This window comes from Ictidomys tridecemlineatus, chromosome 13 (genome assembly GCF_052094955.1).
Source record: "Ictidomys tridecemlineatus isolate mIctTri1 chromosome 13, mIctTri1.hap1, whole genome shotgun sequence".
In the NCBI taxonomy this organism is placed as follows: Eukaryota; Metazoa; Chordata; class Mammalia; order Rodentia; family Sciuridae; genus Ictidomys; species Ictidomys tridecemlineatus.
In genome coordinates this window covers 289,122-304,779 of record NC_135489.1, presented here as the reverse complement: position 1 = coordinate 304,779, position 15,658 = coordinate 289,122, and the positions used below count along the sequence as shown (strand labels likewise).

The 15,658-nt window shown below is 47.9% G+C and overlaps 1 protein-coding gene across 2 annotated transcripts; it reads left to right on the top strand.

Annotated features, from left to right (window-relative positions):
* The first annotated feature begins 703 nt into the window (after positions 1 to 703).
* Positions 704 to 12,301, top strand: Rbfa (ribosome binding factor A). Of its 2 annotated transcripts, none has more exons than XM_005334362.4 (7): positions 704 to 985; positions 2,625 to 2,666; positions 3,199 to 3,367; positions 3,926 to 4,038; positions 5,321 to 5,405; positions 6,941 to 7,014; positions 8,290 to 12,301. In XM_005334362.4, the coding sequence occupies exons 1-7, from the start codon at positions 828 to 830 to the stop codon at positions 8,678 to 8,680; spliced, it is 1,032 nt and encodes a 343-aa protein (XP_005334419.2). In that variant the 5' UTR covers positions 704 to 827; the 3' UTR covers positions 8,681 to 12,301. The 2 variants fall into 2 exon arrangements, with proteins under 2 accessions (XP_005334419.2, XP_077885970.1); XM_078029844.1 differs by lacking the exon at positions 704 to 985 and adding an exon at positions 2,517 to 2,542 and having other exon boundaries at positions 8,290 to 11,931.
* Positions 12,302 to 15,658: the final 3,357 nt, after the last annotated feature.

The window sequence follows — 15,658 nt, the reverse complement described above, 5'->3', positions numbered from 1 at the left end:
TCTCTGTGCCGGCCTCTCGTCCAGGTCTCTGCCTTCTCAATCACTTCAGCAGCTCGCCCTTCTGTCAGTTTTATGCTATTTTTAACCTTTCTTTAAAAGTTCATTTTTACTCGGATGCATAAAAACAGAAAATGCATATTAATTGTACCATGTGATGCTTCGATACATGTGTACACTGTATGGTGTTGAATAAGATTAAGAATGTCCATCTTCTCAAACTCGGTGAAAACCACTGAAATCTTTCCAGTTATTGGAAATTTCAGGGTCACTTGCTTTTCCTATAGCACCCAGCAGTCTTCTGAGCTCCCACTGCTTTCCCGCGCGCAAATGTGTAGGCGGGGCCGCCCTCTCTCTCCCCGCCCACCCACCTCCAGGCCAATCACAACTGTACGTCATCGCCCCACCCACCATCCTGCCCCGTCATCCCGCCCATTCGGCCTGTCGCCCCGCCCAAGCGTCGCGTCGCCCCGCCCCCGCCCCGTCGCCCCGCCCCGTCCAGTCGCCCCGCCCCAGTCCCGTCGCCCCGCCCCTCGTCCCGTCGCCCCGCCCCGTCCAGTCGCCCCGCCCCTCGTCCAGTCGCCCCGCCCCTCGTCCCGTCGCCCCGCCCCTCGTCCCGTCGCCCCGCCCCCGTCCCGTCGCCCGGCCCTCGTCCCGTCGCCCGGCCCCCGTCCCGTCGCCCCGCCCCTCGTCCCGTCGCCCCGCCCCCGTCCCGTCGCCCCACGTCCGCAGCACGTCGCTCCGCTCCAACGTTGCGCCGGCCTGCGTCTTGTCGTCCCTCCTCTGTGTCGGCTCCGGCGCCCGCCGGTGCTGGCAGAGTCCTCCCGGACATGTGGGCTGCCGCCCGCGGCCTGTGCTGCCCCGGCGCGGGGGTGCTGTTGCGGCGGGGCTGCGGTGAGGCTGCACTCCACCGCACGCGGAGCCTGCACGGCTCTGCCGTCTCCTGTGGCAGCAAGAACTTGCTCAAGAAATTTGCTTCGAAAACCAGGTATGCGCGGTGCTGAGGCTGCGGGGGCGAGGTCCCCGGCGGGTGGCGGGTTCGTGGGGGACGAACGTGTCCTTGTGCATGCGAGGCAAGCACCCTACCAACTGAGCTATATTCCCAGCCTCAATTAGTTTTCTTCATGTTAAGGTGAGTACAGTCAGACATTTTTAGTTTTTTGTTAGATGTTGATGGACCTTTATTTTATTCATTCACTTACATGAGGTGCTAAGAATGGAACCCCACGCCTCACATGCTAGGCGAGCGCTCTGCCACTGAGCCATATCCCAGCCCCCATGTAAGACATTTTTATCTTCACCCCACTTTAGTTTTACTGTTTGGTTCTGTTTACTCTTCATTTTAGACAGGGTTTTATTTAATATGCCCCGTCTGACCTCAAACGTGTGATCCTCCTGTCTCAGCTTTTGGCATGGCTGGGATCACAGGCCTGCATCACTTGTCTTGTTTAGTAAACTACTTTAAAGATAGTTTTACGTTTACAGAAAAATGGCAAAGTACTGTTTGAGAAGTACTGTTAGACTAGTAGTAGTGTGCCCTCTGTTGGGGTTTGTTTGGTGTTTTCTCATGGTTGTGTGTGGGCTGTGGAGTTTGGAGATGAGCCTGCAGAGGCGATTTTGTCACATCAAGGGTGTGTGTGGTCCACACAGGTGCTGATCACCTGGCTGGGTGTTTGTCAGGTGTCTACCCTGAGCAGTGACTCTTCCTCCACTTTCCATACTGTCCTTTTTGGGAAGAAGTCAGTATGTGAAGTCCCTGCTTAAGGAAGAGAGAATTGTGCTCAGAAACTACTTGGGATTCTGGGTGGGAGATGCATATCTTCTCCTCCATTTGTTAATTCACTCACATCAGTGTGGATTTGTGGATTATAATCCACTATGACTTGACTTTGCTCTCATTATTCCAACTGTGGCCATTAGGAGCCCTCTCAGCGACTGTACCATTGACACCCCCATCATGTGTGCCTATTTAGCATATCCTTACTTTCCAGTGCTACAAGATGTGCCAGGTTCATCTTACCTATCCTGTTCTTGTGCCACAATCCTAGAATCAACCCTTTCTCTGAGGACTCCTGGTCCTGGTAAAGTGGCACCATGGGTTGGGTGTCTGTGAAGTAAAAAGTATGTGCTTACGGCTCCCTTGCGTAGATGCTTACCCATAAACGTTTTTGTGTGTAATCATCTGCTTCCAGCTCCAGCTCACCACCACATAGATCATGTAGCCCCTGAGCCTCGCTCACCTGTAACTCCCTCTTTAAAAGTGAGCAGTGGGCTTTCCCTGGCCATTATGGTTGTCTAGCCTTAGCATATTGCATAGCAGTACCAGAACCATCAACCTGGCCCTCCATGGGAACCACTTGGTCAACTGGGCGTGGTGTTTATGTACATCTTGGGAGATATTTTAAGGTCCTCTTTCTCTACCCTTAGGACTGTAGGCAAATTTGAAAGTCAAAATTATGAAGTTGAATTAAGACTATTTTCTGCCTTGCCTCCACAACAATGCTGTTCATTAACTGCCTACATTTTGGGGCCCCATGCCATTGAGGTATGAACCCTCTTAAGGTAGGTTACGCAACTCTTGTAATTTGCTGGCACTATCCAATGTGGCTTTTGCTTTCTCTTTGCAGGAAGAAGTTCTGGTATGAAGGTCCTTCCCTGGGGTTTACTGGGTGAGTGTCAAGCAGCCCCCTCGTCGTCGTGGTGGGTGAGATTTACAGTAGGCACAACTCTTGCCTGACTGGCTGTCCAGATCTGTCCTGGAGGGTAGTATCTGTGTGTGTGGGACTGCTAGGATGGACTTAACCATTTCAGATAAAAATTGACTATTGCTGACGTTTTCTAGAATGTCCTGTTATTTAATTATTTAGTGTTCATCAAATTTTTAGTGTATGTGAACCACAAAAGTTCATATGATAAATGGTTCAAACTAGAAAAAATACATTATGTATGTTAAAAATATATTGTGTTTACATTTTAACAGTGAGTTTTTATGGTATCCAAATTATACCTCAAAATTTTTTTAAAATAAAACTGGCAGCAGTTTTAATCTTGGGAACAACAGACATACCTTAGAGCTGAAGTAACCAAGGTGACTATTGTCTGTCTTACGTTGATGGCACCCTTCCCCAACCCAAGCTGGTGATGGGTGACAGGTGTAACCTGCCCTTGGGCCATGTTCTTCTTCTTAATGGAGACTTATAGGCCTTCCAAATTGGACTTGCTCCTGAAGAGAACCTCAAAGAGGACCAGGAAGGAAGACCATGTGCGCCTGCGGGCCCTGAACGGCCTCCTCTATAAAGCGCTGACAGACTTGTTGAGCACCCCTGAAGTGAGCCAGGAGGTCTACAACCTGAATGTGGAGCTCTCCAAGGTAGAGGGCAGGCCAGAGGAGAGAAGACGGAGTTCAGCTCTCCCAGCTGATCTCTGTACCCTCGAGGCCTTGGTTTGGGGCTGCAGAGTCGTGGGGAGTGCTAGAGACAAGGGGTTCCCATGCTGGGCACAGAGGCAGCGAGGCTGCCACCCAGGGGTGGGACCCATGACCCCGCAGCACCTGCATGCTGTCTGGTCCTGGAAGAAGGCCTGAGGAGGCTCTGCGGTGTGGTTAAGACACCTGCCTTTGCTTGGCATAAAGAACGGAGGGTCCTCTGATCCCTCCGAGGATGTGAGCCATGAGGAGAAGGGGCAGTTCTGTGTTTCCAGTCGCATCTTAGGAGAGGCTGTGAGGCCGGTGCAGGGCTCCAGCTGCGGACAGTCCTGGGGAAGGGGCGTTGGGTTCCTGCCTGCCAAGAGTACTCTGTAGCAGCAGTGCTGGCCTCTGTGGGGCACGGACACTGCTCTTGGGCAGGAGGCTAAAGGGAGCTGGGTTTTCATCCCGGGAAGGTTGTCTGAGGAAGCCTGTGAACAGAGTGTGCCTGTGGTTGGTGTCTAGGTCTCGCTGACTCCAGACTTCTCAGCCTGCCGCGTCTACTGGAAGGTGAGCTTCTCGGCCGACCAGAACAAGCGCACAGAGGCCACCCTGCAGAGGAGTGCGGCGCACATGAGGTGATGCCCCTGTTTCTTGCTTTCTGCTGGCACCCAGGTCGCCAGGCTGTCGTACTTGTACGTTTCACTCATGAAGGAGTTCTGCTTTGAAGGAAAATTCTGGGTTAATTTTCTTGAATTTAGAGGATAGTTCACATTTTTCCGTAGGACGTGATGTAGTTGACTTTCAGCTCAGTTGTGTAGGGATCCTGGAGGTGTTTTCCTGGAGGTTAAAGTATGACTTTAAAAGTCTACCAAGAACCAGCAGATAACAGGTGTAGTATTTTTCAGGGAGGTGGTGAGGTTAAGATGGTTCTTGTGACACAGGGATGTTTCCACCTCTGTCCCTAGAGGCACCTTGTCAGCACTGTGATGATGCTCACAGTGAGACATGCCGCATGCCCTGAAACATTGCAAATGAATAAGCAGGACACGCTTCAAGTGCAGTCTGTGACATCCCTGTGGTTGGGCCCCCTATCCCAGCTGTTCGAGGTAGGTGTGTGGCAGATATTGTTTCAAAGAAGAGTGAGGCAAGCCTGCTACTTGAGGGTAAATAGCTGGCCGTATCCACCACAGCAATAAGCCGTGCAACCTTTCAATTGAAAATCAGACTTAGAAAAATCAGCATCCACCACTGAGCTCATGGCTTCCAGGTGCTCCAGTTGGTTCTGAGAGAATGCATCAGTGTTCTGAAACTCTGGGTCACTTGCTATGCAGGTGACCAGTGTACAAGGCTGCAGACTCTGTAGGCAGATCTCTCTGTTGTCATGCCAGAGACTGCTGTGTGGTCAGCTGCAGAGGCCCTTGCTGGTTGGTGTCTTGGATTCTGTGCTGCTGCTGAGTTGGATGTGTGTGCCACACCTAGCTTGGCACATGTTTGTATCTCATGACAGCCATGCAGAGACCATTTTTCTCCAGCATCTAGGACATGAGGGTGGAGCCATGCCAGGGATTGTCCACTGAGTGCAAGACAGGCTGCCAGGGCCACAGAAGATTCTGTGTTCAGATTGGTGCTCATTGGCTCTCTGATGTGTTGGAGGAATTGGTTATAGTGCATTCTGCACCCTTTTGTAATAGGCAGCTCAGTACAGAAACTTTTTCATCTGGGTTTTTTTCCCTTGAAATTTTCTTGCTACCTTATCCAGGCTAGCCTCCAAGTCCTGGGCTCCCTGCCCTGCCCCATCTACTCTGTGTGCTGGTCTAATTTTCATATTTGGGATTCCCACATAGCTTATGTTGAGCACCTACCCGCTCCACTAGGTGTCCAGGTGGAGCCCAGAGTCTCACTGTCTCCTCTCCTTAGACACCTGTTGATGTCCCAGCAGACCCTGAGGAATGTGCCGCCAATAGTGTTCATTCAAGACAGAAAAAACGCAGCTCTGGCAGAGGTGAGGCTTATGAATAATTGCCCTTTTATGATATAAACTTATATGAATAGGATTTTAAATTTGTTCGTTTTTAAATACTCAATAGATAATGTTTTAAAAACTCTGGGAAGGAGTTTTTTAAGGAAGGCCTTTAACCCCGTTTGCAGTGGCAACCACAGTGTAACCCCTTTTCTGGTTCTAAGTCTTTGCTCATCAATGGAACTCTGACCAGTGACCCAGAGTGCTGTTTCTCAGTGTATGAACTTAAGGTGGCCAGAGCTGCCCTGTGTGCTTGCCTCGCCTCTCACCACCTCCCCACCTAACCTGAGGTTGTAGAATTCACTTTCTGACCTAAGTATTTAACCACCATTTTCTTTGCTTTAGAGGAGTTTTGTTACAAAGATTGAAACTGGAAGTTAAAGTATGTTATAACTTAAGTCTACCAAGAATCAGCAAATAACAAGTTTAGTGTTTTTCCTGGATAACTGTCATCCACTGGACAACCAGAGAGGATTTAGCTTCACAGAAGGAAAGGATCTAGTTTGACATGTGTGTCTTTTGTTACTCATAACAGATAACATAGGAAACATTGTGCAGGTAGTGACCCTGACAGTGGAGGGATGTCCCCACTTAGAAGCAGCAGCAGGGACATTAGTCCTTGCCAGGCACTGGGGCAGAGAGCTCAACTGTGCGAGTGCTGAGGCCACCAGGGCAACTGGCCATGCAGCCCCAAGCTAACCCTCTCACCTGTAGCTCCTGTAGTCCCTGGGGAGGCAGGTTCCACAGGTTCCTCCCAACACATCTCTGGAGGAGGGAAGGCGCAGCTATGCCTGGAGTGGGCTACTGCCACTAGAGGATGGAAGTGCAGATCCCAGATGGGCCCCTGGAACAGCCAGGGCAGAGTCCAGCAAGGTGTGTGGGTGATGTCCTGTGTGCGTAGCAGTCTGCCTCCTGGTTGCTGCTGCTGTGTTCCTGCTCAGGTTCCTTGCCCTGCAGAGCTCCTGCCTCTGCAGCTTGACTGCAGCCTTCCTAGCACCTGCTGTCTGGCCTTGCCAGAGGCTTTTTCTCCCCTAAAGCACACAAATTCTGTGGCCACAGGGAAGCATTTTATGAAACTACAGTAGAAACTAGTAAATATTAGTTCTTTAATCGTCGTTTAATGGGTTTCGAACGTCTGTAAGTTTCACATAAGTCTCAGTTCATTGTCAGAGAGAGGTGCCATGTGAGAATAGCACCAAGGCAGCTGCAAGCTCAGGCTGTTGCACAACCCCAGAGCAGAGAGATCTACAAAAGGGCAGATGAAGTCCACCCAGGAGGCCCATGGTTGGCCTTATGCCTGAGGACAGCAGGTGTTTCTGCCCCCTTCCCAGTGTGGATGGGAAGTGTGGCCTATGACTGTTTATGAGGATGGGCGGTGTGGGCCAAGGCTGCCTGTGTGCACTTTAGGCTTGTCCCAGCTCCAGTGCTTCCTGTGTGGGGGAGGGGGAGACGGTAAAGGGGGTGGGGATGGGGGAGGGGGATGGGTCGTGACCTACCACTGTGGTGCTCCTTTTCAGATTGATGGTTTACTGGCAGTGGCCGAGTTTGGACCTCCAGACGAAGGAGACCACCCCCTAGGAGATGATCCCAGGTGATGTGTGGGGATGTGTTTCCATTCCCTGGGGCAGATCACCAGGCACAGGATGAGTGTGTGATCTGTGTCCCACTAGCCCATGTTGCCCCTTGGTACTTGGCCCTGGGGCCCAGGCATCCACAGGCAGTGATCTGCAGGCACATGGTGAGGCCCTGTGGGTCTGTGAGGCTTCGTCCACTGGGAGATGGCCACATTGTCTTGGCTTCCTGGTTGGCTCAGTGCACTTTTAAACATTTTTTAAATATTATGTGCATTTTTTTAACTTTTATCTGATTAATTATTTAAATTGGGTTTTTTTTTAGTTATCAATGGACCTTTATTTTATTTTTTTATATGTGATGCTGAAAATTGAACCCAATGCCTCACTCATGCTGGACAGGCGCTCTACCACTGAGTTACAATACCAGCCCTCCTTATTTATTTATTTTTATGTGGTGCTGAGGATCCAACCTGTGCCTCACATGTGCTAGGCAAGTGCTCTGCCACAGAGCTTCGACCTCAGCCCTGGCTTAGTGCACTTTAACTGGGTGCATGCAGTATGCCAGGCCTTGTCATAGCTCTCAGATGCTACCCTGCTGTGCTGTGGGTGGGGCCGGCTGGGGGAGGCCGAGGATGCAGTGATCATTACTGATGAGGAAGGATGCAGGAAAGTGGATTTGCATGGCTAAGTGGATTTGCATGGCTGGTGGGGGTGCAGGTACACCTCTGAGGAACAACACAGTCTGGTCACAAGCCTGGGAACAGGGGTGTTTGTGGAGGGGCTGGCCTAGATAGGAGCAGCATCTGCATTTTTGGTGCTTCAGGGACTGCAGGGCCCAGCAGTAAGTCTGGGTTGAACCAGCCTACAGGAGCTAGTGGCACGGCTCCATGTCACCCAGCCTGCACATCCTGACCATCAGGGAGCCAGCGTGGGGAAGAGGCAGGCCAGAGAGCCTCCAGGGTTCAGTGCTGACGAGTGAGAGGGTGATGTGACTGCAGTCAGGTTGTGACGTTTGGTGTGTCACTGACCTGAGTTACTGCACCTGTAGGCCCACCTGTGATTCTGTTCAACTGCCTGCTGTTCCTGCCATGCTTAATGTACTCATGATGGTACCCAGTGGCATCGGGACTATGCTGGCCACTGGTTCTGAAATCCAGAAATCCCTTCCACATCCTTGTCCAGGAGGTGCATATGTGGGCAGGTGTAGGACATGCCCCCAGTGGCATTTTATACTGAAGACTGTGGTCATGGCGTGGCTTATGCTTGGTATGAAGGTTCCTCTTCTCCTTCAGGGACCCTGATGCCCTATCACCACATGATGCCCCAGGACCTGCTTCATGCTCAAGTCTGTGTGGGATCGATCATGAGGCACTCAGCAAGCAAATAATGGAGTACAAACGGAGGAAGGAGAGAGGACTCCTGAGCCTGGCATTGCGGGGGCAAGAGCAGGGGGCTGAGCCCACACAGCTGGTGAGGAGGAGGAGGAGGAAGACCCTGTCCTGCCAGGACAAGGACAGCTCCCCCAAGAGTTTCCTGCTGGGAGAGGATGAGGATGAGGACAAGGACTACACTCTAGGGTGTGAATGTCAGACCCATGAAGCAGAGCAGGAGTGGGGGGCAGACTCTGGGGACGAAGGGGCAGAGCAGGGCCCCTGTGGCAGAACAGGGCAGGGGCAGGGTTAGGCTTTAGGCTGCAGGCTGCCTCACCACGCCTGTGGGAGAGGAGCCAGTGCCTGAGAGGCACATGTTCTGCTCTTCAGACAGTCCATGGAGCTGAAGCTTTGGGTGGTGGTGTCCCTTTCCTGCTGTTTGGCTTGTGGTAACTTTTCCATGTATCTAAACACAGTGTCCTACACAAAAGTCATTTGTTTTCTCCAATACCGTGTGATCAAAAAAATACATGATTATCTTACCAGTGAGTCCTGTACAAACGTGAAGACAAAGAGATTATATCTCAAACACTGGTGCAGGCACAGCCAACCACAGAGCTGGATGTAGCAGTGCAAAGGCTAGGGTCAGAGCCTGCAGGTCCACCTCTGCAGACCTGCCCAGCAAGCGCTGGTGCCCAGTGCCACATCCTCTGGCTGTGCTCTATTCTCTGGCTGTGCTTTAAGCTATCGTTTCCACCTGCTGGTTAAAGCCTTGAGCAGGAAGCATGTGTAGGTGAGTTTGGAGGGCTCTTGGTGACTCCTGCCGTACCTGAATTCCAGCCATCCCTGAGGTGCTGACGCTTTCCATCTCAGCACCTCTGTCCACCTGGTGCTCTTTCTTTCTTTCTTTGTTCTTTTTTTTTTTTTTTTTAAATATTTGTTTTTTAGTTGTAGTTGGACACAATACCTTTATTTTGTTTATTTATTTTTATGTGGTGCTGAGGATCAAACCCAGGGCCTCGCAAATGCTAGGTGAGCGCTCTACTGCCGAGCCACAGCCCCAGCCACCAGCTGGTGCTCTTTCTAAAACCTGTCTGAGCGTCCAGCGGGCCTGATCTCTGCCTTCCAGGGAACCTGTGACTCTGGACAAGTTTCCAGACAGCTTATCTGTTGTGCTTAATTTCTTTCATCAGATGTAAGGTGAAGACTTGTTTTACTCTTTGTCAAAAGAGAAAACACATGTGCTCTACCTTGTAAATTATGTTTTGGTTCATTTTGAACAGCAAAATCACCAGCAGAAGATGCAAAAATGTGCTGAACGTGGTGCTTAGATTGTTGAAAATATGCTTTTTTGCAATATGAGCTAAAATGAGAATATAGAGTTATCTTGCTGAGCCTCAGCTAGGAACACGTGTTGAACTGGCCCAAGTTGTTTGTGTGTGTGTTTCCTCCCTTGAATGAAGGAATGCATCACAGTGACAACCTGCAGCTCCCCACAGTAACTAGTAACAGTCATCAGTTACTAGTCATAACCAGTAGCAGCCAGCAGCTACCATTAGGAACTGCCTGTGACACTGGCAGATAGGAATTGAACCTGGTGTTCTCTAGTCTCAGCCCCTGAGGATTGTCTCCTGCCCTGGTGATGCTCTTACCCTGTGCCCTTGCCCTCTCCCTGCTCTGAAACCTGTCCCTGCATCCTTAAGCTGACAGGACTCTGTTTGAGGGTATAGCCCCTTATCTGGTGGACAGCCGCTCAACTTGGTCTGCCTGATACTTCTCAGGTCAGAGTCAGGCTGCCCTTGTGTCTTTGGTGGGAACAGCTTCTCTGCCATGGGATGCCGGCTCCTGACACCATCATATTAGTGGCCCATGAAGGTGATGTCTGCCAGCCTCCCCAGTGTAAAGTCATTTCCCCCCAGTCCTGATAAATTCCCACATTAATTTTACTCAGTTGTCTAATCAACATGCACTCAGGCTTCCTGTTTACTCAGTAGTTATACTCTCTGTACTCTCCCATGCTACTGTGTTCTGGAGCTGAGCCTGTTTCTGTGTTAGTGTGTTCTGAGGCTGTGCTCTGTGATGTGGGAATGTGTTCAGAATCTTGCAGTTTCCAGTTTAGCCATTGCCTCAGTTTCCTCTGATTCTGCTAACAAATCACAAAATCAATATCTGAGAGCAACAGACACTTGCTGTTCTGGAGGCGGAGTCCAGATGCAGGTGCCCCACAGCCGTGCTTCTTCCCAGACCCCTCTGCCTCTTCAATGCTTATGGCTCCAGGCACTGCTGGACTGTGCTCTGTCCTCGGATGCAGTTTTGTGTCTCCTTTAAAGACTCGTGTGGTGCTGAAATTGTGGCTCAGCGGTAGAGCACTTGCCTAGCATATGTGAGGCACTGGGTTTGATCCTCAGCACCACATACAAATAAATAAAGATCCATGGACAACTTAAAACAAACAAACAAAAAGCACGTATGGCAGGGTTCAGGACCCACTCTAAATCCAGGACGATCTCATTTTGTTTTATTTTTTATTTTCATTTTGCATTTTTGTTGTATTCTTTTTTTAAATTTTTATTTATTTATTTTTATTGGTTGTTCAAAACATTACAAAGCTCTTGACATATAATATTTCATACATTTGATTCAAGTGGGTTATGAACTCCCATTTTTACCCCGTATACAGATTGCAGAATCACATCGGTTACACATCCATGTTTTTACATACTGCCATACTAGTGTCTGTTGTGTTCTGCTGCCCTTCCTATCCTCCACTATCCCCCCTTCCCTCCCCTCCCATCTTCTCTCTCTACCCCATCTACTGTAATTCATTTCTCTCCCTTGATTTTTTTTCCCTTTCCCCTCACTTCCTCTTATATGTAATTTTGTATAACAATAAGGGTCTCCTTCCATTTCCATGTAATTTCCCTTCTCTCTCCCTTTCCCTCCTACCTCTCATCCCTGTTTAATGTTAATCTTTTTCTCATGCTCTTCCTCCCTGCTCTGTTTTTAGTTGCTCTCCTTATATCAAATAAGACATTTGGCATTTGTTTTTTAGGGATTGGCTAGCTTCACTAAGCATAATCTGCTCTAATGCCATCCATATCCCTGCAAATTCCATGATTTTGCAGGACGATCTCATTTTGAAGGCTTTAAATACACCCATGAGGATCATATTTCCAAATGAAGTCAGTTCGAACACTGTATGGCTATACATGGAGGTGAACCACCGTACCAGGCATGAAATGTTATCTCATTGTTTCTTTAACGTCTGTCTTTCTTGTCCTTTCCACTATACATGTGGTGAATTAATGGTGTAAATAATTTTGCTGGCATGGTAACCACACCTATAACCCCAGCACTAGGGAGACTAAGGAAGGAGGATCACAAGTTCCAAGACAGCCTGAGCAACTTAGTGAGACCCTGTCTTAAAATAAAAAGGCCTGAGAGTGTAGCTCAGAAGTATAGCACCCAGTTCAATCACCAGTACCTCCACCAATTTGCTGTTTCCTTCATCTCTGATCAAATCTATTGTTTAGCACTTTTAGTAAATTTTTCATTTCAATTGTTGATCATTTGGCTGCAGTTTTTTTAATATTTATTTTTTAGGTGTAGATGGACACAACAAAATACCTTTGTTTTTATGTGGTGTTGAGGATCGAACCCGGGCCCCGCCTGTGCTAGGCGAGCGCAATACAACTGAGCCACAATCCCAGCCCAAGGCTGCAGTTTTTTTAAAAAATATTTTTTATTTATTGATGGATTTTTTATTTTATTTATTTGTTTATATGTGTTGCTGAGGATCAAACCCAGGGCCTCATGCATGGCAGGCAAGCACTCTACCAACTGAACTGTATCCCTAGCCCCCAACAGAGCTTTTTATCTAAAGGGTATATGTTATTCCTCATACTGCATAATAAAATATAGGAAAACAAAATAACGTGCAAGACTTCATTTTTAAAAGACGGGCAATCTTTAGTATGTATTAATAGTGCGTGTTTCAACTAAATCACACAAAAGAATTTACAAGATGCACGGTTTGGCACTTTTTTTTTAATAAAATTTTTAATGGCAGTGTTAGGTTCACAGCAGAATTGAGAGGAAGATAGAGATCTCCCGTAGATCCCCTGTCGTTCCCCACTATTTTATGTCCTGCCTCACAATCCATGAGCCCAAATTTGACAAGTTAGTATCCCCAAAGTCCATAGTACATTAGATTTCACTGTGTTTTCTAGAATATTAAAACTGTAGTTTTAGAACTACACATACCAAGAAATGGATCACTTAGCTAATAATTATTAGAAAACTTGTGCCATGCCCCTATATTCCCAGTGATTCTGAGAGGCTGAGGCAGGAGCGTTGTTGCAAATTCAGGGCAATTTAGCAAGATACTGTCTCAAAAATAAAAGAGGCTGGGTATGTAGCTCAGTTTTAGAGCATCTCTGGGTTCAATTCCCCCATACCAAAAAAAAGAGAACAATTTAGATTCAGAGAAAATTAATCCCACTTAATTTACAGATGCATTGTGTCTTGGTACAATTATGATAAGTCTTCGGAGATTCATAAATCTCTGGTAAGAAAGGCCCAGAGCAGGGGAGTGAGGCGTGGGGAGAATGAAGGAACTTTGGGCAAAGGGGAGGGGGAATGAGGGTAGGAAAGATGGTGGAATGAAATGAACATCATTACCCTAGGTATATGTATGACTGCACATGTGGTGCAACTCTACATCCTGTACAACCAGAGAAATGAAAAGTTGTGTTGCATTTGTGTTCAATGAATTGAAATGCATGCTGCTATCATGTATAACTGATTAGAACCAAAAAAAAAAAAAAAATGCCTAGAACAGCCAGATGATGCACACTAATCAGGGGCTCAAGAGGCTGAGGCAGGAGGATTGGGAGTTCAAAGCCAGCCTCAGCAACTTAAAGAGGCCCTAGATAACTAAGTGAGACCCTGTCTCTAAATAAAATACAAAAAAGGGTTGGGAATGTGGCTTAGTGGGTAAGTGTCCCTGGATTCAGTGCCGAAAAAGGGGGTCCAGAAATCCGAGGAAGACTGAAGAATGTCCCTAGCAATTTGCTTTGATTTTTTTTCTGGCTTTCCGGGTTCAGAACCATCAGATTTCGAATTGGACATTTGAATTGACCATTTGGGAAAAGACACCTGCTCTGAATCGGATCTGGAGTGCCTTCCAAAGTGTTGACGGCTTGGTCCCCAACACAGCAGTGTCCAGAGGATGTGACTGTAACATGGGGGCTCTAAATTCATAAAGTGGATTAATCCATTTCATGGATTATAATTGGAATGGGGGCTAGGGTTGTGACTCAGAGGTAGAGCGCTCGCCTAGCATGAGTGAGGCACTGGGTTCAATCCTCAGCACCACCTACAGATGAAATAAAGGTATTGTATCCACCTACAACTAAAAAGTATACATATTTTTGAAAAAATAATTGGAATGGACTGTGGAAGGAGATGGAACCTGTAGACAGGTGGGGACAGTAGTGGAAGAAGCAGGTTGCTGCAGTGTGCTCTTGGAAAGGATCTCTCCTCCCGTCTCCCCCTTCCCAGCCGCCGGTTTCCGAAGCACCTTTCCCCCTCCACTGCCCTTCAGGGTCATGTTCTGCCTCACCCCAGGCCTAGAGCATCTACCGTGGATTCTTTCCTTCTTCAAGTTGTATATATCTGGTATTTGGGCATAATGAGGAAAGGCTGAGAAACACAAGGCCTCTTCCTTTTGCTGTTCCCTCCCAATACAACACTGGTTTCCTGCTGGTCATTGTTCTCCAGAACACTGGAGAACAGTCATGCAAAATGTGCAGGTCCCAAGAGACCAAAGGCTGGAAGCCTGGAGCTCTGAGGGTCAGAGAAAGGCGTCCCAGCTCCAAGGGTGCTGTGCATGGCAGCGGGAGACTTGCCTCCTCTGCCTTTTTGTAATTGGGTGGACCCAGCAGGGCTTTCCTCTCAGCCAACCTCTGGAGACACCTCACAGACACACCCAGAAGTAAGCTCTACAGCCTGCAGGTATTCCCAGCCTATCAAACCCAGGCCTGCAAAGAACCAAAGTCAACAACCTGCCAGCCATCCAAAGTCGGTCAGGCCTGACAGTTTTGAGCACATGTCTATGGGACTTCAGGTGCCATCCCGTTCCCCGACACTCAGGGAAGAGAACACCGTCTGCCATATGGCTTTATTTTAAACAAGACACGAACGTGTTTCCACAACCTTAGTTCCGTTCAGCTTTATGAGCTGTGGAAGTTTTTATACTTAGAGCCAGCCTCGAGGACGGGGTAGTTGGTGCTGCAGGTCCCGATGCAACTCAGAATGCGGGGCAGGGCATTTTGGTCTGTCTGCCGGATCTGAAGAGACTTATTCCTGCCCTGGCCATTCATTGCCGAGAGGAAGTATCTTAGTGGCTTTTGAGATCTCAGGAGACGCCCACCTGGGTCCTCGCCTGAGCACCAAGCTCCAGCTCCAGATGCCTGTGGGAGCCAGGCTGGCGCCTGGCGAGGTCCAGTCCTGGCAAGGGGAGTGAGGGTCCGGGGATCCTGAAGGAGGAGTGGCATTGGTGAAAGAAGAACAGGAGTCAAGATGACAGGTTGCCAGTTAGGAGCAACCTCCAGAAGACATCTCTCTGCCCCTGGGACCTTTATTTTTATACCTTTTTTACAGGTGTTTTTTTTAGGTAGTTAATGGATAGCTTCAAAGCCCGAAACTTTTTTTATTTACGTAATTTTCAAGAATTACGATCTTTTCTGACATACATTGATTACCTAAGATATTGAGTACATTGTTCAAAATATTTTTCTGCAACTTTAGTCAATCATAATTAAGCTTTTACGTTTTCTCCTCAATCACTAGGTGCTAGGCGACACAACTAGACTACATGACTCTTGACCTATTATTCACTTCTAACTTAAAAGCATACCTATAATTATTTCATTAACCTTTAATTTTAAAGCATACTTACGATTATTGGTAAGTTTTCTTACTTCTAAACTAAAATCCCAGTAAAACACACTTAAAGTAGTGAAAGTCTATTATTAAAAAGCCTACTACTCTGAAGTGCCTCTAAAATATGTTAATTTTACATTTTTCTATTTTAATTTCCAAGGTAATTTCATTTTTTCATATGACCTATTCAACTGCTTTCTTAAAGAACTTCCTTGATCCTTGGTCAAATCACACCAATTCTTATGTCTTTGTAATCTTTAACTAAAGGGCAGGCTTTACACCTCAACTCATTTGTCATTTATATTAACTGTGTTTTTCCATTTTCATCATAAGTTTCTGCATAAAG